Here is a 24,215-nt window from a genome sequence, read left to right on the forward strand (position 1 = left end):
GATTGAATGGAAGTCATTCCAAATGGGTATATCTTATACTGTAGAATATGAGGCTCATAAAAAGCGCATAAATTATTTAATAATAAAATGAATTTATAAAAAGCATTATACAGAAGTTCTTATGAACTAATGTACATGAATACAAAATTATTTTATGATTCCATAAATATACACTGGCTTACTGATTTGTAGCTAAAATTACAAAAAATATTGTCTTTGTACATGAATACAAAATTATTTTATGATTCCATAAATATACACGGGCTTACTGATTTGATTAGGACCCATCACCATGATATCTCATTATGGTATGTAATTAATCCAAAAGATGGAAAAATCCGATTTGAGTCAACACATAAACCTGTAGGTGGTGCTAATGTTCCTCTACAGAGATAACAATCGAAAATGGTTTTGATTAGGAACCATCACCATGATATCTCATTATGGTATGTAATTAATCCAAAAGATGGAAAAATCCGATTTGAGTCAACACATAAACCTGTAGGTGGTGCTAATGTTCCTCTACAGAGATAACAATCGAAAATGGTCATGGTCAAATTATAAGCAATGGTCATGGTCAAATTTGCACATCGTGCTTCTGAGGGGTTTCTGTGACATTTAAAATGACCTTTTAAATTAGTACCATGTGTGATGAACCCTTGCTTCTAAGAATGTTCATGGTTAAATTGTACATCGTGGCTTCTGAGGGTTTCTGAGCATTTAAAATGACCTTTGTGACATTTTAAAATGACCTTTTAAATTAGTGCCATGTGTGATGAACCCTTGCTTCTAAGAATGTTCATGGTTAAATTGTACATCGTGGCTTCTGAGGGGTTTCTGAGCATTTAAAATGACCTTTGTGACACGGTCATTAGTGATTATCCTTTTTAAAACTGTAACATGTGTGACTCATGAAGTTTCAGCTGCTGGAATGTAAGAACATTTTGTGTTACAAAAAAAAAAAAAAAAAAAAAGATGTATTTTAAAGTGTGTGTCATATGTGACATTCTGCGACTGGTGCTGCTTGACACTCTGCGACTGGTGTTACGCGACAATTTTTAATACGTTTTAATATCGAACACTATAAATTTATATTAATTTTATATTAAGCGATATAAAACACTATCATTTAATATTAAAAGGGGGCGGGTCCTAGGGCAAGGGGGCGTTAACAACTGTCAAGTTTGACAGAAAGGTTGACTTTATCTACTGATACTAACAAATATGCAGCTGGTATTCAGTATTATTTACCTCGCCAGCGAGCTCCAGCAATGTCTGCTTCCTCAGCGGCGTTCTCTGCTCTGCTACTGGCAGCCTAACGCTGCCAGCGACGGGCTTATATGTCATGCGCAATGTCCACCCGGCAGGTACCCAGCAATAACCAGAAGGCTTAGCTGAAACCGAAAAAGCCCGGCAATGGGGACCGTACCGCTCTTGCCATCTATAGCTGGCGAGAGCGGTAAACTGTTTACTGCTTTTTGTTGAATATTTAATGGAGGACACAACCCCTTTAGCGAGTGCAGAAGGGGTTATGTCTCGTTGATAAATGGGCCGCAAAGAAGTTATTTTTCACATTCTCATTGCCACAAGTTCTGCAATAGCCCAATATTAGGAGAGACCTGACCCCACTCCCCAACTTATAATTGTCTCTACCATCCAACGTAACTACAAAATGGAATCTCTGGGTTTCCTGCCTACCATTCCTGTACATCTCTAATCAAACCTCGCCAACATTCCTGCAGTATATACTGCTACACCTGTTCCCTCATATACTGTGTGTAAATCTGACTCTGGTACTAGCCAGTGCCTCCTGAGCCATTTACCACACCGCCCGTCCCTGCGGACTCGTGTCCATCAGATATAACACCAGAGTCACACTGAATCGCATAGAGGTGGAGTACGGAGTTATAGTGCCATGTACGCATTACCTGATTCTGTTTCAAGATCAAACTAGCAAGAGGCCAGAATCTGGTGGCACAAACCTGGATCTGCAGATTGTGCAGCCGTAGAATGTGACAGCATATGGATTTGTGTAGCAAAACATCAGCTATTGCAGAGTGGGCAAGTCCTATGTGGAATAATGGGTGCACCTACATGGAAGGAGTGCATTACAGCAGGTATGTGCCATGCTAAAAACTACTGAGAGATAATCTCCATAAGAAAAACATTTTATTTGCATAATCTGTTCTGGGGTACAGACTGCACATATTTGATGACAGTCTTCATTTTGTGGACCTGATAGTTACACTGCCTTGGTGTAAATGAGAGGAAGGATCGTGATGGTACACTGTGATCTTTGTTGCTAGTTCTTCCCTATACTTTGCATGGAGAAGCTGTCACCAGAGATGCCTTGAGTATCTAATAGTTCTGCTGAACGCAGTGCTCTCGCCAGGGTAACCCCTCACTAACCAGGGTGAAAGGGAAACAAATTATATATACAGTATATCTCCGGTGAAAACACACATTTTTCTCCCTAGATCATTAGTTACCACGTGACTCTTCAAGGGTGAAATGTGCAATATTTTCTTTGCAGGTAGTGGCAATAGCACTGAGAAGTCTTGTGATGTAGCTGGGTTCTAGATGTAAGAATCAAACAAGAGTTGCAATAGTTAAGGGGGAGAGGTCGACCTACGGCGGCCCCCTTTGTTTCCGCTCACATAAGCTAATAAGCTCCCCTTGAAATAAAGAGTCTGACACACTTCCTTTGGATCGAATTACTGGCCACAGTTTATTTCCATTACCTTACATGTTACCTTACAAGGTTGCGGGGCACGGATAGAAGTGGTGGGCAAGGCGCCCCTGGGTCCCTGACCCCTCCTGATTTCCTGGGGGCGTGCCCTGCCTACCCTGTAGGCACCGCGGCAACGCCCCTGGGGAACCAGCCCTCCTGGCGCATATCACGCTCACCTGGCACGCAGCTCCCTGGCCCAACCGTCCAAAGCTGGAGCCGAGCCTGCGCCCGTTCACCGAGGGTGAATCTGCCAACCTCGGCTGGCTCCCCCCGTTCGCCATGCCTTGCGCACCGCTTCTTCCCGCCGCCCGCTGACTGTGACATACGTATTCCTTAATTTTCCTTAACACATTAAACATACAACCGTATTATAACTTGCAACGATTTATACGATAAAACTCTGAACTGTAAGTATATGTACCTATATACACCTTTTCTAAATGGGTGGGTGGGTGGGTCACTCTCTGTGCTCCTCTTTCCCAGTGGCCGCCTCCTCCCCCCCGCCTTCCTATTTAACCCGCCCGCTATCCGGCCGGCCCCCTCGCCTTCTACAGGCTACCAGCGCCTGTAGGTGTGAAAGAGGGGACGGGCACACCTGCCCGCCCCTCCTTTCCATTGTGCCGCTGGCCCGCGGGCCACCTGCCGCCCCTCCCCCTTACCCCTCTCCGGCGCCATCCCGGGCTCGGCGCCTTTGTTACCATAAGGGGGAGAGGTCGACCTACGGCGGCCCCCTTTGTTTCCGCTCACATAAGCTAATAAGCTCCCCTTGAAATAAAGAGTCTGACACACTTCCTTTGGATCGAATTACTGGCCACAGTTTATTTCCATTACCTTACATGTTACCTTACAAGGTTGCGGGGCACGGATAGAAGTGGTGGGCAAGGCGCCCCTGGGTCCCTGACCCCTCCTGATTTCCTGGGGGCGTGCCCTGCCTACCCTGTAGGCACCGCGGCAACGCCCCTGGGGAACCAGCCCTCCTGGCGCATATCACGCTCACCTGGCACGCAGCTCCCTGGCCCAACCGTCCAAAGCTGGAGCCGAGCCTGCGCCCGTTCACCGAGGGTGAATCTGCCAACCTCGGCTGGCTCCCCCCGTTCGCCATGCCTTGCGCACCGCTTCTTCCCGCCACACGAGGATCTCGGCTGCCCCCCTCCCCCGAGACCCGAAGCCCCCACCCTGCAACCAGCTACTGACCCCCGGCCTCCAGTGCTTCCTGAAGCGCGTTATTAAAAAGGTCAATCCCAATGTCCGACAAATGGACCCCGTCGCTCCTATACATGCCCCGGATCTTTTGACTGATGTCCTTATGCCGTATGACCTGTCCCCCTAGTGCGGCCACGCATTTGCCCACGGCCGCGTTGACCCTTTTCCTGGCCCTCTCCACTCCTGCCCCTTTCCGGGCTCCGCGCCAAGCTAGCCTGGGAATGATGTTAGACCATATTAGCTCTACGCCCGGCCATCGCTCGCTTACCCATGCTAGATCATCCCGTATTGTCCTGATCAAGTCTAGGGATTTCATGTCGCCCAAATCGTTGCCCCCCAGGTGTAATACTATGGTATCGGGGCTGCTTGTCGCTTCTTCCCCGGATAACAGGGTGCCCCTCAAGCCGTGCCACCTCATCCCTCTCTGCCCAAACCAGCATACCTTCCCCTCTTTCTCCGCTAGCCCCAACTGCTTTCCATACGGCCTCCCGGCGGCCCGTGCTGCCGCCCAGTGAACGTATGAGTGACCGACGATCCATATCCGCCTCGCCTCCTTTTTTCTTGCGGATGGGGCTGTGTGGGAGAGGGGGGGGACATGATCGTTAGATGTTTTCTGTTTCGTCGTTGAGGGGTCTAATGTAGCGCCTGTAGCTGTTGGACCCCCACCTGCCTAATGCTTTGATCTCTTCGATCGCGCACCCTTCGTTAGCGGCTGACGTGGCCGCCCCTATTCTAAACGAGTGTGTCCCGAACCTCTCTGCCTGCCAGCCAAGTGCTCCTACGCATCTCTTCAACACTGCTGCAAACTGGTACCTAGTGAGCGCCGCCCCGTCCTTGTGTACCAGAAAATTCCCTCCTCCTGCCGGCCTTGTTATCCTAAATGCTTCGACCGCCCTTACCGGGCAGACCGCAGCGTCGTCGTGCCTGCGCAGCTGCACCCATTTTCCCTTTCCGTTCTGGTCTGTCTTTGATCTGCGTATTTTACACAGTACTGTGTCCTCCGCTACGGTAACGCTACTGCACTGCAGCCCTGTTTCCCTTGCTGTTTTGGACTGCGCTACCAACTCGCTAACCCTGAATGCCCCCCTAAAAGCCATAATAAAAGCCGTTGTAAACAACCTTGCCTCACTCTGGTCGCGGCAGACGCTTGGGACCGCTTCTATCAGTTTCCTCAGCCTCTCGATTGTGATTGGTTCCCTGGCGTCTGGTTTCTTAACCTCCGCCCTTGCCCAGCCCTTCATTATCGTGCGTACTACGAAACTCTTCGTCTCGTCCCTTTCGCCTGCCAGTTTCTGGAAAAAGGATACCCCTGCTAGTATCGTGTTTGCTCCTGCCCTGGACGTCTGCTCCCTTCTGAGTTTTTCCAAGAACGCCAACAATTGTTGCTGCGGAGGCTTGGCTTCAATCTCCCCCTCCCCCTGGAACTGCCGCCATCTTCTCCATGCGGCCTTGTAGGCCTTCCAGGTCTTTGGTGCCAGGGATCGCTCCACCAATTTATCTAGTTCTGATCGACTATCTGCCAGAGATAGGAGGGGCATGTTAAACCTACTTCGCTTGCTCCCGGCGCTGCGGCCCTAAAAACTTCCCATTTCTGCCTGGACAATGCGTCCGCTATTACGTTCTTCTCCCCTGGCACGTGTCTAGCTCTGAATGTTATGTTGTGGTGCAAACAAGCTGCCACCAACCTCCTGAGCAACCTGACCACCGGCGGCGATGATGCCCGCTGGTTGTTCACGGCTTGCACCACCCCCATGTTGTCGCACCAGAATTGGATCTGCCTGTTTGCCAGCACTTTACCCCATATGTCGACTGCCACGACTATCGGGAACAACTCTAATGCCGCTAAGTTCTTGGTGATCCCTGCGGTCTCCCATTCTGGTGGCCATCGCTGGGCGCACCATTCGCCCTGCAAGTATGCCCCAAACCCCGTAGCTCCTGCTGCGTCTGTAAATAACTGCAGCGCACGGTTTGGTGCTACTTCCTTGGGCCAGATTTGCACCCCGGTAAACTGTAAGAGGAACTCCTCCCACACCCGCAGGTCCTCCCTAAGCTCCCTGGTGATGCGTATGAAGTGGTGCTTTGATGCCCTGCCTGCTGTGGCTTGTTCCAGCCTCCTCTTGAAGATTCTGCCCATTGGAATCACCCTGCAAGCGAAATTCAGGCTCCCCAGCAAAGACTGCAACTGCCCCAGCGTGACCTTCTTGGCCTTTGCGCAGTCGCTCACTTCCCTGACTAACTTTACCACCTTCTCTGTTGGTAGTCTGCACTCCTGCCTAACCGTGTCAATTTCTATGCCCAAATAGGATATAACCTCCGTCGGGCCTTCGGTTTTCTCCGCCGCGATGGGTACACTGAACTCTTCCAGCATACCCTGTAGCTCTCGTAAAAGGTGGCTGCACTGCTCCGACTCTGGTGGGCCCGCCACCAAGAAATCGTCTAGATAATGCGCTATGGCCCTTGCCCCAGCGCGTTCCTGCAAACACCATTGCAGGAATGAACTAAATGCCTCGAAGAAAGCGCATGAAATGGCGCACCCCATTGGCAGGCATTTGTCCACAAAGAAAACCCCGTCAAAACTTAGACCCATCAACCTGAAGCTCTCTGGGTGCAATGGAAGCAGTCTGAAGGCCGACTCGATGTCTAGCTTTGCCATGAGAGCTCCTCTCCCTTGTGCCCTAACCATCTTGATCGCCTGGTCAAAGGATTGATACTGCACTGAACATTGCTCTTTGTCCAGTGCGTCGTTTACTGACCCTCCCTCGGGGTAAGACAGGTGCTGGATGAGCCTGAACTTCCCCGGTGCCTTTTTTGGGACCAGTCCCAAAGGTGACACTATCAAATCCTGTAATGGTGGGGCTGCAAATGGCCCCGCCATTCTACCTAACTCTAGCTCCTTTGCGATCTTCTCCCGTACCACCCCCGGTTGCTCCTTGACGGATTTCAGGTTTCTTATTTTTTCTGTGGGCGGGACCTCTCTTATTATTGGTATCCTAAAGCCCTCCCTAAAACCGTCCCGCAGCAATTTGGCTTCCTGCTGCTTAGGATACCTGGCTAGCCACCCCAGGATCCTGCTTAAATTCACTGGGCTAAACGCTTTTCCCAGCCCCTGCTGCCGCGGGTAGTTTTCTTGGGTGATTTGCTCTCTTCCTATAGCAATCCTTTGCTGCATGACTTGCGTTGCAAAAGGAACATGCGTGCCTGAATTTGCACTGCGCGCGGGTGCACTGAGATTCGTTAAACGCCCAGCATTTGAGGTCATGTTTCTGCGTGCTAGGCCTCCCTGCCCCGGCTGCTTGTGCCGGTGCCGCCTTTTCCGCTATACCGCTTGCTAATGCCTTGAGCCACGCGTCGAGGTCCCTAACTCCGAAGTCGATGGGCTTACCGCCCTCTGCCTTCGCTCTAAAACTCTCGTCGTACCTCAGCCAGACTGATCCCCCTTGTTCCTTGTACACAGAGTATATAAAATCTGTATATTTCAACATGCTCATCGCTACCTCGGGGTACGCTTCTATGTAACAGCCGGAGTAGGCGAACATTCCGCTCAGCCAGTTCTCAATAGTCTTGTAGCTATTGACTTGTGTACCCCCTTTCGGTTTTGCCTTTTCCTTGTCGCTCAAGCCCTTCTCTGTCAATGAACATATATCGACAAAACCCCCTTTTTCTATCTCCTTTCTGATTTGTTTTGGCAAGTGGCCTGCCACTGCGCTAAACTCGCAACCCACTGCGGATCCTGTCTGCAGAAATTTCTTAGCCGTTTCCTGCTGCACCTGCCCCATCTGTTCCCTAACCGCATCTGTCCCCGGCGTAAGCCCCTTCCTTTTCTTACATGTCGCTCTAGCTAACTTTAGCTGCTCCCTCAACACTCTACATGATTCGTCCTCATCTGAATCCGTTGCGCTATCCCCCTGCTCCCTCGCCTGACCTGCTCCGCCCTTACCGACCACCCCCGTGAACTTAACCATAACGTTACCAACATTCTGCGATATATCTGGGGATACCATAACATTACACAAACTGTTCATGTCGACATTGGTCTCACCCGTCCCGTGTGAGGATTCCCTCGCTGGACCGTCCGCGCTGGTCATCGCGCCGGATGCTGCCTTCGGTGTGGTGGCCACTTGGACCGTGTTGACTGCTGGGGCATCGCCGGCCGTAGCGTAGCCCATGACGTCCTCTCCGCGCTGGAATTCCGCGCCTCCTGGCCGCTGCGTGTATGCCCTCTGCCGTTCCCGTGGCGTGATGGTACCGTGGACCGCCGTATTGCTCCCGTGCGTTGATCTTGCTGGCGTGGTGAAGACTTGCAAGTTCCTGTGCACTGCCTCCCTGTCGCCTTGTCTTGTCGGTGTGCTGTGCTGGCTGCTGTGCTGCACTGATCGCTGCCTTCCTCCCATCGACCGATAACGCTGTTCCTGCCTGTCTTCTCTCCTGCTGCAGCTGCACCCTCGACAGCCGTGCCGTGATGTGATGTATGCCTCCGGCGGTGATGCGTGTCGGCTGTAACCCCTGACCGGTGATGACCTGCGTGCTGTGAAATGTAGGCTGTGCCGATGCCGAGGGCTGGGCGGTGGCGAATGGTAACGCGGTGATCTCCGGCCGCAAGATGACTCCCTGCTTCCGTACCCGTTGTGATGCCTCTCCTTGCTGTGACGGTGTCCGTTGTCATGCCTCCCCCTGTCCGGTTGCCCCGCCGCCGGAAGCTGTGACATCTCCTTGAACAGCTGGGTGGAAGCCTCCTGTACCCACGCATCCCGGCCGCTTGATGATGGCCCGCCCTCTCCTTTCTCCCATCTACGGGCTGGGGTTTGCGGTTGTGTGGCGGGTGAAGTGGGATTGGCGCTGCTCAAAACTTTGCCCCAACCCTTCCGGCCCTCCCCCCCGGAGTCAGGTCCATCTGACTCCGCTGCCGCGGGGATATCTTCGTAAATAGGCGGCAGGTCACTCACCCCGTATTGCTGCTCGCTGGTGATCACTGCTGCCGGCTGCTTCTTCCTCTTCGCGGCCCTGGCTGTTGGATTGGAGCTGCTTTTTCTTCTCTTCTGCACATGCGGGCGTCCTCCTCCTTTCCTGCCACCAGGGGGAGCTCCTGCCTCATTATCCCTGTGCTGCTGCTGATGACGTGCTCCTTCCCTCCCTGCAGGGTTAAAGTGTAACCCTGCACTGTCCTCGGTCTCCTCCCTGAACCTGTGGGGTATGCTCCTTCTTTTGACCCCCCTCTCTGATTGCCCTTCCATTCTTCTTTCCTTCTGCAGGGGATGCACTGTGGCTTGCGCAGCTGCCCTGCGGTGCTGATCTCGCTGGTGACCTGGTCCGATGCAATGCGACCCTTTTACAGCCCCCCCGCGCTGCACCCAGCCTCCGGAGCCGCCTCGCGACCGGAAGTGACCGGAAGTTGCTTCTGCGACCTGTGCCCGACTTCTCTCCGTCCCCCCCTGCTGCCGCTTCTTGCTCGTACTTGCCGAGCTGCTCTCACCCGCGAGTGACCTCTTCCTCCTGATCGGCGGCTGCTGGCGCCCTCCGTGGATCCTCTCCTCGCTGGCCGCCGCTGCACCCGTTTGTTCGTCGCGCTGCTGCTGCTGCTGCTGCTGCCGACCTCACTCTCTGTGCTCCTCTTTCCCAGTGGCCGCCTCCTCCCCCCCGCCTTCCTATTTAACCCGCCCGCTATCCGGCCGGCCCCCTCGCCTTCTACAGGCTACCAGCGCCTGTAGGTGTGAAAGAGGGGACGGGCACACCTGCCCGCCCCTCCTTTCCATTGTGCCGCTGGCCCGCGGGCCACCTGCCGCCCCTCCCCCTTACCCCTCTCCGGCGCCATCCCGGGCTCGGCGCCTTTGTTACCATTATCTGAGGGATGTACACAGGCCCGGCGCTATCCGCTCAGCAAAGGCGCACTTCCCACTCTGCATCCCGCTGCTGCGCGGGTCTCCCTTGCTGCCAGGCCAACACAGTGTAGAAGTTTGGTGCCCCTGACACTGTGCACATGCACATAGAGGTAAGGAGACGGTTGGTTGATTCTAGCATCTACCGTAAGGAGACATGCAGTGTCAGCGTGTACTCCTGAGTCCCGGCCGCTCATGTAAACACACAGTGGACCGTAGTGTGAGGCAGAGGGGGCGGAGTTACGGGAAAGGTGGGTGGTGTTTCGGGGGCGGAGCCAGACGGAGCCACAGTGGACTGCAGTGTATAGCAGAGGGGGCGGAGTTTCGGGAGGGGTGGGCGGTGTTTCGGGGGCGGAGCCAGACGCATAAATGCATTTGTAATTTTGTATGTCCCTTACATCCCCTACTGCCGCTGGCTGTGATGAAGCTTGGGCTCCTGCTATATAGCTGTGAATACTGCTGCTGCCTGGCTTCATTCAGGTTTATGCACAACACCATTTTCCTATCACAGTGGCTGGCCCCTCCCCTGGGACCAGCCACCAATAAGCTGTGCTCCTTTCCAGACTGGTCCCTCCTCTCCTGTGTCCCATGTCTATCCTACTCTGTCTCCTCCCACTCCAGTATTCATGGTATGCTGTCTCAGCCTGCCTGTGACTGCCTCCTGAGTCTGTCTCTTCTCCATCCCTCCCTTTTCTGTGGGTTATCATGGCTGCATACAGTATATACAGAAAATAGTAAGTAGAGGAGATGGAGGGAAACAAAAAATCTGATTAGCCATTATGTGTATAAGTGACACTTGCAGACATTATACATATACAGACGGAGCCATCTGTGCCTGGCACACCTACCGCCGTGTCCCTGACGTGTACATGCCCCATTCACTTGAATGGGAGCGTCTCTGTGCGCTCCCTGGGTGACTAGGTGGACGGATCGCCTAGTCACGCCGGGAAAGCTGCTGTGCGATGGAGCCGCATCATATGAGCGTGGCTCCATCTGTATACCGCTATTTCTGAGGCCAACATTCATGCACACTGTTATTGGGGCATTATGCATAAGCGCACTACTACTGTGTGGCGTAATTTAAAATATGAGTACTATTGTGTGGCCACGCCCCTAACTTGTAAGGCCACACCGCATTTTGGGTATCCGTCCCTTTGTAAAGTATGGGAGGGCGCAAATTTCTAGTTTGCAGAGAGGCGCCGAACACATTAGCACCGGCCCTGGATGTACAATGAAATAACACAGCAACCTCATGTTTCCAATGGCATGCTTATACGGGATGGCATGTAGAGATAGCAATTTCTGATTGGCTATGGCTATTTTCACTGGTTATGGATCAATGGGTCGACAGTCAGAAGGTCAACACCAAATGGTCAACATGCACAAGGTTAACCTGGTAAAAAGGTTGACGCATGAAAGGGTCGACATGAGTTTTTTTGGGGGGGAGTTTGGTGTCAAAACTTCCTTTCTAGCATGTGGACCCCTAATTTGTGCACCGTGGACCCCTCACATGACGATCGTGGGCAACTATTCCCAATAGTAGTCTACATGGAAGGTGAAGTATGAAAAAGTCCTAACAATGGGAAAAAATAACCAAATAAAACTCATGTCGACCATATGCTCTGCCAACCAATTATCATGTCAACCATTTGAACCTATTGACTTTTTGACCATGTCGACCATATGGTGTCAACCTATTGCTTGTTGACCTTTTAACTGTCGACGTATCATCCGGATACCATTTTCACTACATTCACTGTATTAAGTGTAACTAACGCATTAGATGAATTTCCAGAAACTAAAATACCAATAGAAAGTTTGGTGTTGTGTGTAAAGCGGACTTTTTAAATAACCACAATTATCAGCAAAAAAAAATAGTTTGGTAAAAGCGAGAAGCATGTTTATAATTGCCCACTAGGGGGCACAGTCATGTTGGACTTTATAGTTTATTATTGTATTTATTACCACTTACTTACATAGCGCACACATATTCGGCAGCAATTTACAGAGAATATTTGGCTATTCACATCAGTCCCTGGCTCCCTGCCACAGTCGAGCTTACAGTCTATATTCCCTACCACATGTACACCACACACACTCATGCTAGGGTTAATTTTGTTGGGAGACAATTAACCTACCAGTATATTTTTGAATTGTGGAAAGAAACCGGAGCACCCGGAGGAAACCCACTCAGCACAGTTAGGGCCATGGTGAGCATTGAACCCATGACCTCAGTGCTGTGAGGCAGTAATGCTATCCATTACACCGTCTGTGTTTGGCTGAATACCCTGTACATACACATTTTACTGAACAAGGAGAGGTAAAGTAAATTCTACTTTCACATATATTATTCTAATGTTTAACACTCCTGTTATGGAATAATTAGAAGACCTGGTACACATATGTTTTACGTAACCGCTGGCAACCAGGGTTCTAGCATTTAGGACTTGGTACAGTTTTGTGAATATATATATAATATAGGCTTCTTCTAGCAGCTACAAGTGGTTTGGCACACATCTCAGCCACATCTCCGCTTCTGGCTGAATGGGTGTAACTGGGCGGCACCAAGTAGAGTGAGGGCGTGTAGCATACTTGTCTACCTGACCCTCTCCATGAGGGAGAAAATGCTCTGTTCCTGGACTTTCCTGGTAATGTATGATTGCCATCACCTGTGGTGAAACACCTTTCTTACCAATTAACTAGCTCACCACAGGTGATGGCAATCATACATTACCAGGAAAGTCCAGGAACAGAGCATTTTCTCCCTCATGGAGAGGGTCAAGTAGGCAAGCATGGCGTGTAGGCAGAATTTCGGGGTACACATCCATCTATTTCATAACAATCTTTTGCACCAAGGTTAGGGCTGGTTCTGTTGTACCCTGATAGGAATGGCAGCTACTTTCACAAGGGCGTGGATGTGAGCAATATGGCCACAAATATGCAACCCAATCTAAGTGCAGGCATTTTATTCCAAACCCTCAAAACACACACATCTGCGGCCAATTGGCGTGCAACTCTAAATCAGACCCAGCTGAGAAATTGACAACTGATAGGCAGCAAGGGCGGTGAGAGTACATTTGTCCACTATTATAATCCAGTAACACCATGTTCCGGACAGCCATGCCCATTGCAGTTTATTTTCCATAAACATGTTGTTTTGTGTGTGTGCTATGAGGGAACTGCTGGCAGTAACAATAGGACGAGAGATCAGGCTATGACCAAAACAAAGCTCTAGGGAATACTGAGGAAGTGTATCTCCTATATATAAAAACACAATAATACGTTCATTAAATCCTGCCTTGTGAAAGAAACAGCCATATGTTTTACAGTTCTAGAATGTTCCACATTCTCTCCTACTGTGGGCCTTATTCAGAGTTTATCGCAGCAGCAAATTTGTTAGCAGTTGGGCAAAACCATGGGGGTCATTCAGAGTTGCTCGCTAGCTGCATTTGTTCGCAGCGCAGCGATCAGGCTAAAAAATTGTAGTTCTGCGCACGCGCGACGTACGGGCACAACGAACGATGTAGTTTTGCACAGGGTCTAGCGATGCATTTCAGTCGCACTGCTTGCAGCAGAGTGATTGAAATGAAGTGGGCGTTTCTGGGTGGCAACTGACCGTTTTCAGGGAGTGTGCGGAAAAACGCAGGCGTGGCTGTGCGAACGCTGGGTGGGTTTGTGACGTCAAATCCGGAACTGAATAGTCTGATGTGATCGCAAGCGCTGAGTAGGTTTTGAGCTACTCTGAAACTACACAAAACATTTTTGTTGCTGCTCTGCGATACAACCGTTCGCACTTCTGCTAAGCTAAAATACACTCCCATCGGGCGGCGGCATAGCGTTTGCACGCTAAAAAACTGCTAGCGAGCGATCAACTCGGAATGACCCCCATGTGCATTGCAGGTGGATGCAGATATAACGTGCAGAGAGAGTTAGATTTGGGTGGGGTGTGTTCAAACTGAAATCTAAATTGCAGTGTAAAAATAAAGCAGCCAGTATTTACCCTGCACAGAAACAAAATAACCCACCCAAATCTAACTCTCACTGCACGCTATATCTGCCCCCCTGCAGTGCACATGGTTTTGCCCAACTGCTAACAAATTTGTTGCTGTGATCAACTCTGAATTACCCCCTGTATTTATAGCCAGCACCCACTGCTCCTTCTGTCCTACTGAGATTATTGATGGCTGCCACAAGTAAACACTTCTAGTTTGGGTTTGCATCCTTGCTGTGCTATACAGTGTCATACTGCACATGTATGCTGGCCATACACTGCACAATGCTGACCAAATGACTGATTTGAACGATTACCTTAAAGCAGGGGTTATGTAAACATGGGTGCCTCTGGCTTTGTGGAACCACATCTCCCAGCATGCGCTGCCACAGTTTTGCTATAGGGATATGCGAAAACTGTAGCAGGGCAAGCTGGGATGTGTAATTCTACAACAGCTTGAGGGCTGTGTGTTACTCCTTTCTTACAGTGTATGGACCTAAATGATGATCATTCACAGCCTGAAAATGGGCTTGGAATGTTTGGTTTGGTTATCAAGCCTGTCCAATCCACATGACTATCGTTCAGACAACATTGTTCAGACAACTTCAGGCTGTGAATTGAGATCGACTACATTGTGTAGTGCAGTGGTTCACAAACTGTGTGCCTAGGCACCCTGGGGTGCCGCAAGGCTCTTGCAAGGGTGCCTTGGGTTGGTGGTCCAGGACCAAATCAAATTATTTATGGTAGTCAAAACCAGTGCTAGTGGCTGCCAGTCAAAAAACATGTGGCCAATCAGAAGCACAACTGTACAGCACCACATAACTGACCCTAATGATAACAGGTAGGCACAGTTTACTTAAGTTTTATTTTATTTTTAAAAAAATTTTATCAATAAAGAGCTTTTATCCTAGGAGTGCAATGAAAAAAATGCTGATGCTCTAGGGTGCCATGATTAAAGAATGTTTGGGAACCACTGATGTAGTGTGTGGAGGCAATCTAATTATCGGGAGTTGTCCTTGCCCACTTCCCTGCTTGCTGGTTGGTCACATTGACATATAGGGGGTAATTCAGACCCAATCGTAGCAGCAAATTTGTTAGCAGTTGGGCAAAACCATGTACACTGCGAGGGGGGGGGGCAGATGTAACATGTGCAGAGAGAGTTAGATTTGGGTGGGGTGTGTTCAATCTGAAATCTAAATTGCAGTGTAAAAATAAAGCAGGCGTTCTGCACAGAAACAATATAACCCACCCGAATCTAACTCTCTCTGCAAATGTTATATCTGTCGTCCCCCCCTTCCCCCTGCAGTACACATGGTTTTGCCCAACTGCTAAATTTGCTGCTACACTCAGGTCTGAATTACCCCCATAGTGCGGCCTGTCTTTAGCCTCACGTCTGTCAATATATGTATTTATTACTGTGATCGCACACTGCTATACTGCCCATGCCATATACAGTAACTCTGAACTGTCACTCATGCACTACAGTGGTTAAGTGCCGCCAGTGAAGAAATACAAACTTGGCTAAATATTTGCTTTTACCAAGCATTAACTAAACAAGTATGAAGGAATGTATTATGGAGGTCATTCCGAGTTGTTCGCTCGCAAGCTGTTTTTAGCAGCATTGCACACGCTAAGCCGCCGCCTACTGGGAGTAAATCTTAGCTTCTTAAAATTGCGCACGAAAGATTCTCAAAATTGCGACTACACACCTCTTAGCAGTTTCTGAGTAGCTCCAGACTTACTCGGCATCTGCGATCAGTTCAGTGCTTGTCGTTCCTGGTTTGACGTCATAAACACACCCAGCGTTCGCCCAGACACTCCTCCGTTTCTCCAGCCACTCCCGCGTTTTTTCCAGAAACGGTAGCGTTTTTTCGCACACACCCGTAAAACGGCCAGTTTCCGCCCAGAAACACCCACTTCTGTCAATCACATTACGATCGCCAGAACGAAGAAAAAATCGTGAGTAAAATACCTAACTGCATAGCAAATTTACTTGGCGCAGTCGCAGTGCGAACATTGCGCATGCGCACTAAGCGGAAAAACGCTGCGATGCGAAGAAATTTACCAAGCGAACAACTCGGAATGACCCCCTATACTTTACTACTGTGTTATTTAACAGATATCTGTATGTATTATTTTCAAAATGCTTATTATCTGTTATTATGTTACTTTATGTGTAGTCCTGCTAATGAATAACACAGCAAGGCAAGATTTATGGTTTACCTATGTGTCATAAAGAATGTAAAATATAAATTGTTTTATAGGGATTTCTTATGTGTGTAATTCAATAGGGATTATTTTCACTAGTGTTATATTGTTATAAAGAAATAGAATGCAGATTTTTATTGGTTTTGTAATTTTGTTTTGCACATTCTCATATTTATTATTGTTTTATTTATCTATGTATTTGTTTGGGTATACATTCTCTAGAAACAGGGTAGTTTTGCTCATTGTTGGGTTTTTAAAATCTCTGATGATGAATTTAAAACAGCAACTATAATGAAAGCTAAATAAGCCTGATTTAGCATTTATTACTGGTAGCAATTTAAATCCATCAATTAAAGTACAAGACATTGGTGGACTTGATAAACCACGTCTTAGCAAATCTACTCCAGAATCTGGAGAGCCTCACTGGATATTTGTAGCCCCAGGGGGCTCTCCATCCTCTATTGAAACCTGGCAATTACGTTGCCAAGATTTCCAAAGGAAGGAAAAGCGATAGCAGTCATCTCAAGCATAATTTCTGATTGGTTCTTAGCCATTACACAGGTACCAGCAGCTGCCGGTGACGTCCTAGCTCATCTTTGAAGGCATGACACTTGCATTTCCCTAGCGCAGTCAGAAAAATACAGACTTGTGCTATAGTTATAAAAAATAGACCATTTTACTTCTATGTAAAACAAATATCCAATGTGACCTTCTCTTAGATGCTTACAAGTATTGGGGTTTGGTCCTGTAGAGGTTTTTTTGTTTGATATTATTGTATATTGTTTTCTCCTATATATTATGACCTATTCTCTGTTTGCCTTCCAGAAAACCAAACGTGACGTAAATAATTTCGACCAGGATTTCACAAGAGAAGAACCTGTTCTGACACTGGTGGATGAAGCCATAGTGAAACAAATTAATCAGGGTGAATTTGAAGGGTTCTCCTATTTCGGAGAGGAGCCCCTGGCCTGAAGTAAAGGCACTTAGTGATTGCGCCCTGACGCAGTAGTCCTATGGCGACAAAACACGTGACTGAGATTCAGCAGATCAATACAAACTTGTTTAATTATGAGCCTGCTACTTGTATAAAGATACTATTTATTGTTGCTGTTTATTAATTTGTTTTTGGGTTTTTTAACCGAAGGCACTCTATTTTCAGTTTTACAGAGCAATGCAAAATAGTGTTTTGTTTCTGAAACCAATAGTTATAACATTCTGCCTGGTCGGTGGCCACAAAAAATACTAGGCAATCTTTTTAAATGACAGAAAATGTAACGATAGGAAAACAGATCAGGGTTGACAAAGAAGTCTGAATGTTTTAATTTTTTTTTTTTTTATCCCTTCAACCCCTGAGAAAATTAGGAGGCCCCATAGAGAGCTGGATTCATGCATAGTGCACATGGGTAGAGGTTGGCCTAAACTCTGCAGATCAGAGACACCTTTACAATTCCAGTTACATTTTAAGATTTCCCGATATTTGATAAGGATCCGCAAACACACTGCCTCAATAAATTTGTTTTCTCCCATATGGTGTTGTAAGGCATCTCCACCTTCTGGAAAAGTCTTTTGAAGACTGTAACACTCCCCTTTTCCATGGGCCTCGGACAATTGGACATCCATGTGAAAGTGGGACTTTGAAATGGAACCTGATTTGTCTTTATGGGGTATATTCAATTAGTGGCAAATTTTCTGACAGTCAGAAAATCGGCACTAATTTGACCTGTGTGTATTCAACAGTGGGCGTTTTCACCCGTTTTTGAATCCATTTTCGTCCATGCCTTTTCATTTAATTTTGTTTTGTGACGAATCGGCATGGGCGAAAACGAAGCCAAAAACTGTCAAACGCCAGCAAATTCTTCCGTTCGGATTTTTTGACCAGTCAAAAAAAACGGCACGGGCATTGAATAGGTCAAATGTAAATTCGACTTAAAAACGATTGGTCGAAAAAAACGTCACTAATTGAATAGCCCCCTTATATCACAAAAATAACTCACCAACATTAGGCTGGGAGAAAGAAGAGCAAGCTGCTCAGATCGTTCCACTGTGCCCTGCTCTACGTTATCAGATTTTCTTTGGAGTCTTCATTTTCCCGGTGGAGACGTTGGCCCAGACAAATATGGGCCAGAAAAACGATGGGATGCATGTTTAAAGGGAAGCATCTAATGGTGGAAATGTCCTATAATCTCACATAGCCCAATCAGTGGCATGACCTCCAGACCTTACAGCTTCGGGCCATTATTTTTAGGCAGCTTTTTAAGGGCTAAAGTATTTTAGCAGTAGAGAAGATGGTGTTGACAAATTTTAGAATTGTCTTTTTTGTTAAATGAGACCATTTGGATGAATGACATTCTCTAACTCCTGTAATACAGGGTTTTTAATGTCTGTAAAATAATGCAATCCTATTTCAGAATGATCAAGTGTTCTTTTTATTTTGAGGATAGAATATGATTGTTAGTGACCCAACCACTGCTGTTTCCCTTGTCAAAACTTAAAGGGCTGCAGTGTTAGAGCAAAGCTTAGGCTCCGTTCTGGCCAGCAGATCATGCTGGGAACTTGTATATATAAATCAACTGGAGAGCTGCCTAGACCTGCTATAGAGTGCGCAAGAAAATTCTTGGTCTGTGTTGTATATGATGGTGATCTAAGCTTTAAGCATTATATAAAACCATGACCCTAAACTTAAGGGCTCATTCACATAACTCCTCTGGGAAAATAGATAAAAAGGCAAGAAGACAAATGTGCGCTTAATCATGCAATTTTACAGTGTGTTCCACGCACGTTTCATGCCTACACCAATTATAGTGGTAGTGCACAATAACATGAGCAATTGTCTGTACGGCAGTCTAAAATGTTAAACTGTGTGATAAAATGTGGTAATGGCACTATTGACTTATAGTAGTCCCAAATTTTTCTTGACATGTGAAATTGTGCCCTATAGCGAATAATTGTGAATGAGCCCTGAAAGCATTTTACTGCACTCGTGTGACTCTTGCACACTTGAAATAAACTCTAGCACTACTGTGTTGTTTTTTTTCCTTCGATTTGTCTATCACAATGTGATGTGCAGAATGGAATAGAAAAATCTGAGATATGACACTTAAGGAAAAGTGCGTAGATGATCAAAAATTAATACTGACATTCTTAAGAACTGTACATTGTTTCCGTTTATTTTGTGTATAAATTTGAAGAACGGTGACTGTGGCAAATGATCTTGTTGTAGATGTGCTACCAGTGTTACGTATGTTTTTATTTGCAGAAGTATTTGTGTATACTTGTATTGCATTTTCCGATGTATTTTACTGGACTGATTTTTAAGCAGTTTAAAGGATTCATTTTATGTGATCTGAATCTCCTGCTTCTTGAAAAAAAAATATATACAAAAATACTTGTGAGTGGCACTAAAAGAGGTTTATTTGCCTTTTTGTACAGGTGAGATTTTGTAAATAGTGTTTGCTGCAAAAAGCCTGTGGAGTCTTATTCATTATAAAGGTATCAACTGCTGCATGTAACAGAAAATTATAAAATGCTAGTCCATAAAAAAATATATATATAATAAGGTCAATGTGCAATACTCTGTATGTGTATTGGTTCATGTTTCTGTGAGAGATTATTTTTTTATTATTAATATTATTATTATTGGTTTGTTTTAAAAGATGTAAACATATGTTATGCTATACTAGATCTATTGTATAGTATTTCAGAAATTTGTAACAAAGAATAGGAAGGAATACTGGCTTGAAGCAATTGTGCTATCACACTGCAGCATTTTCATTTTCCGTAATTTTTTTTGTTTCTTTTAGGCTTTTTTTGATCATTTATCATTCTCTGCAATATATACGACTACCTAATTTTTCAGCATTTTACTGTTAGATCAGAGATTGTGATATCCCTTTGGCTGTTCATTGGCGTATTGGGGGTCAGTCAGCTGTGGTTGCATTTGCTGCGTCCGTAGCAAAGTACCGATTATCTGTACTTTGCACATGTGCAGGACCCGTGCTGCGCATGCGCAAATGGGTCCTGTGACGATGGACGCAGGACGGCATCAGACTGTCAGTGATTGACAGTCTGTTACTGTTTTAGGGTGGGGAGCGGGCGGTGACAGCCTCCATTTCTCCAAATTTTGCTGGTTATGCAGGGGACGGAAGAGACCACGATCTCCGTCACAGGACGATTTCCTAGCCTCTAGGTAGCAGCTGCGGCGACCAGCTTGGGTGATCCCATGTGTCATGCAGCCGGCTTATGGTATTGGAGATGATACTGCATCCTTGGGCACAGTACGGATCAGTAAAGCTGCATTACCATATTAGTGCTATCACTGCAATGATGGCAAATCCAACCACATCTGAATGACCCTCATTATCAGGTTTAATCTCAGTGGAGGTCTGCAGTGGCAATGTTGGAGATGAGATAGAAAGAACACGTAGGCCGCTCCCATTAACAGTCTGCTTACCCCCTTTAATAAATTGTTTCACCTCTCCATTTAGTTTAAGATGTTAGTTAAACAAAATAAATGAATACATTTTTTACTTTGATACACTTAAAAAAAAAAAATGATCACTTAATTATTACTAACCTGTGGTCAATAAATATGTTGAAATCCCTTGAGTAAAGGTCTATAACAATTAAATTGGCCATTCGTAGATTACTCCTGACCTCTGAGCGGTTGAATCAACATCAGATTTGGCCATAGACAAACATACAGGTGTATGGCCAAATGTGAAGGGACACTATTCGAGTGTTTGGCTAGAGAGCTTTACTGATCGACAATCTGGGGGGACACCAATAAAATGTTTTTGAGATTTGTTGCCTCTTTAGGCCTATGCACATTGCAAATTGTGATCAGTTGTGTCTAAAGTAGACTAATTGGGGTTCAAAATTGCAGTTCACTTGGACACCTTAAAAGACGCTTTCTCAAAAACTCATGTGAACAGAAAAACACTGGAATTATTATTATTATTGTTATTAATTTTTTTTCCGCTTTCATTCATGTTGCAGAAAAATCTAGGGTTGCATTTATGAAAACATAGAGAGATATAAAGTGCAGAGGAATAAAGCGCTAACCAGTCAACTTCTAACTCTCATTTTACTGGCAGTGTTTGAAAAATAGACAGCAGCTGATTGGTTATTTCTCTCCACTTTATCTCTCTCCATGCTTTGATAAATACCCGCCATAGGAGTCATCAAGTTGGGAGATCTTTTTAGCCTACTTAATGCATTTCAGGATCTAATGAAATTGTCTTATTTGCCTTCCCTTCCACTGACCCTGGTAATATCACCAAGTCCAGAGTCTTGAGCCAGGAAATAAAATTTCAGTTAATATAGGGGTCAGGTTAGATGTAAACACAAATAACTAAATGTTAATTAGGAAGCTTTATTACTGCATATAAATGGTACAATTTTACAGGTTTACTAGAAGTATTTGCTAGCACTGCTGCTATTAGGTTAGGACATTGGTATCTACGCGCCACTTTCCTTGTCATCTATGAGATGAGCCCTTTGTCAGTTTTGTGTCTGGCTGCTCACAGCCTGTATTAAAGGCAACAAAATACAAACTACAGTTCCATTTTGTCTTTTTTCTGGTTAGTTTTTGTATTTTTTTGTTTTTTTTCCTATAAACTCAGGTGTAATTATATATTGTTACAATGATTTTAAAATACTGAATATTATTCTAAGTATATTAACGCATAGATGAGTTGAGGCTCATTTATATTTGGTCAGAAAAAATAGATTATTTTAAATTCTCAAACATTATGGACTCGGAAATGTAAAAAAAAATTACACGTGTTTCTGGAATTGAATTTTTGCACAGAAACCGCTTTTAAATTATATCATCTCATTTGTAGGGGCAAAAGGATCATTTTAAAATAATAAGTCACAGCGTGTCCATATTGACTCTGTGTTCTTTCAGCTAAGGTCAGTGCTGTACTTCCAGGCAAATAACTGATAACAATGCTGTGTGCCCTTTCCTATAGCTAAGACTGGCTCAAAAATAAGTATTTGCATGTAATAATTCTGGAATTTGGGCATAATGTGGGGATAATAGGATAGTTAATTTTTATTGGACATACAGTATAAGCTTCTATATCCAAGCTTTTATATTCCCTGCACATAACATTTATTACTTGGACGAGCTAACCTTAACCGGCATCCACTTATTAAGGAACATTTTAATCTACAGCAGAATGAAATGTATTGTTTAGGTGGATGATACATTAATTTATAAAATTTGATTCTCAAAAGGGTTTACACACGATAGTCTGTTACTAATTTCATAAACTCCCTTATGGCCAGTGTGTTTATATATATATATATATATATATATCTATATCTATGATTATTTATTTAATGGATGCGCTGTTACACTTTTAAATTTACAATTTTCTTTTTCTTTTTTTCCCCTGATATGTATTTTTCTGTTTGCGTAAACTGCCAAAAGAGGTCCAAAAAAAAAAAAAGAAGATAATTGTTGTCTTGCTTTATCCCATTGCATTCCTCACAAGATGTTTCTGATGGAACCCATATCCTGATAAATCAGGATCTTTCCAAACATTACAAAAAAAAGGAAAAAGCTGAAAATTACCTCTAATAATTTATGTGCAAATAGTTCTGGCTACATTTAAATATATAAATATAAAACGTATTTTGTTTTTGTATTGTGATGCTTTATTTGTACAGAACACTTTTTTTATCGATGTTTTAAATCTATTGCCATTCATTTGTGTTACTTCATCCTAAACATTATTACTGTGCCAAATGTACTGTACTCAAGAGGATGTGAATGTGTATTTGTTTCCCAACCCAATAAATCCAACAATATCAAACGGATTTCAGTTGTTTCTTCCTTCACAAATATTTGTGCATATTGGTGTAAGAAGTGGTCTTCTTGGGTTAAGGTTATTTAACTTGATATTGTTGTTAACTTTTGAACATCCCCTCCTCTCTCTGTGTACTGCCATTCCTCTAGAAAATGAAGTTTCCCTCTCTCATGGGCACACTGCTGTTTGCTTAAGAGGAATGTTTTCAAAGCAGAAGTAGTGTTCTCGACATATCTAACCCATGAGCTTACTATTTCTCTGAATGCAGGGACGTGCGGTAAATCGCTCAGGAGGCACTGCCTAGTACCAGAGCCAGGATTACCCACAATATATGAGCCAAAGGGTTCATGTGGGCATTATACACAGGTGCAGCAGTATATACTGCTGGAAATTCTGTGAGGTTTGATCAGAGATGTGCGGAAAAGATAGGCAGGTGAGCCCCAGGTCTGTACATGCACATTCAGCGTCTTCACCTGCAGAGACATAATAGCATCAGTGCATAAATATCAGGTTTATATACTGTACACCATTTGTCAGGGACCCGCAAGCGCTGCAGGTCCACCGACACTGTTTATATCACACTGCCACCACCCACAAATAAATTCTACAATAAAACCAGGGAAGTTGTGGGCCTTCCAACACAGCTTTTATACTAATTGCTAATAGGCAGCTGCTCCCAAGCATCCACGCAGTCTGCTGGCAAGGCTCCTATCTCAGCATTTAGGAGGTCATTCCGAGTTGATCGTAACTGTGCTAAATTTAGCACAGCTACGATCAGTTACTCAGACATGCGGGGGGATGCCCAGCATGTCAATGCACAGCGGCGATGCTTTTGCATTTGAGGAGTAACTTCTTCGCTGCCCGCGTCGCAGTGGCTGTGTGTGACATCACCCAGCCGCCGCGGCCCGCCCCCCTCCCCCCCCAAAATGGTCGGACCGCTCCCCCCTAAACGGCGGCTTATCGCCACCGACCAGCCCCCTCCCACACAGCGACCGCCTCTGCCTGGCAATCAGGCAGAGGCGATCGCTAGGCAACGACGGCCTTCGGCCGTCTGGCATGCGCCGGCGCACCGTGGCGCATGCGCAGTTCCAACCCGATCGCTGTGCTGCGATAAACTGCAGCGACCGGGTCGGAATGACCCCCTTAATAACAGTGCACTAATTATAGTTCAATTGCACAAGCACAGCCGACCCCGTGTCCCGCAGTCCACATTTCAGCCTCTACTTTGCGCACAATGCTTAGCGACATCCACATCTATGCAGTCTGGGATAACGCTTCCTGCTTCAAGAATTTATTAATATTTCCAATTGCACAGGCTCAGCAACACAGACCTCCACGTAGTATGGTTGTGTATCTACTGTTTCAGCAATCAATGACACCTTTGTATGACAAAT

At 46.0% G+C, this 24,215-nt stretch overlaps 1 protein-coding gene across 1 annotated transcript in view; it reads left to right on the forward strand.

The window, feature by feature from the left end:
• Positions 1 to 22,827, forward strand: part of PRKCE (protein kinase C epsilon) — a 707,603-nt gene extending 684,776 nt beyond the window's left edge. The window contains exon 15 of the mRNA XM_063918382.1: positions 16,832 to 22,827. Within this exon, the coding sequence (XP_063774452.1) occupies positions 16,832 to 16,978 (147 nt within the window). The 3' untranslated portion in view covers positions 16,979 to 22,827. The remainder of the gene's footprint in view (positions 1 to 16,831) is intronic.
• Positions 22,828 to 24,215: the final 1,388 nt, after the last annotated feature.

The sequence above is a fragment of the Pseudophryne corroboree genome, chromosome 4 (genome assembly GCF_028390025.1).
Source record: "Pseudophryne corroboree isolate aPseCor3 chromosome 4, aPseCor3.hap2, whole genome shotgun sequence".
NCBI lineage: Eukaryota > Metazoa > Chordata > Amphibia > Anura > Myobatrachidae > Pseudophryne > Pseudophryne corroboree.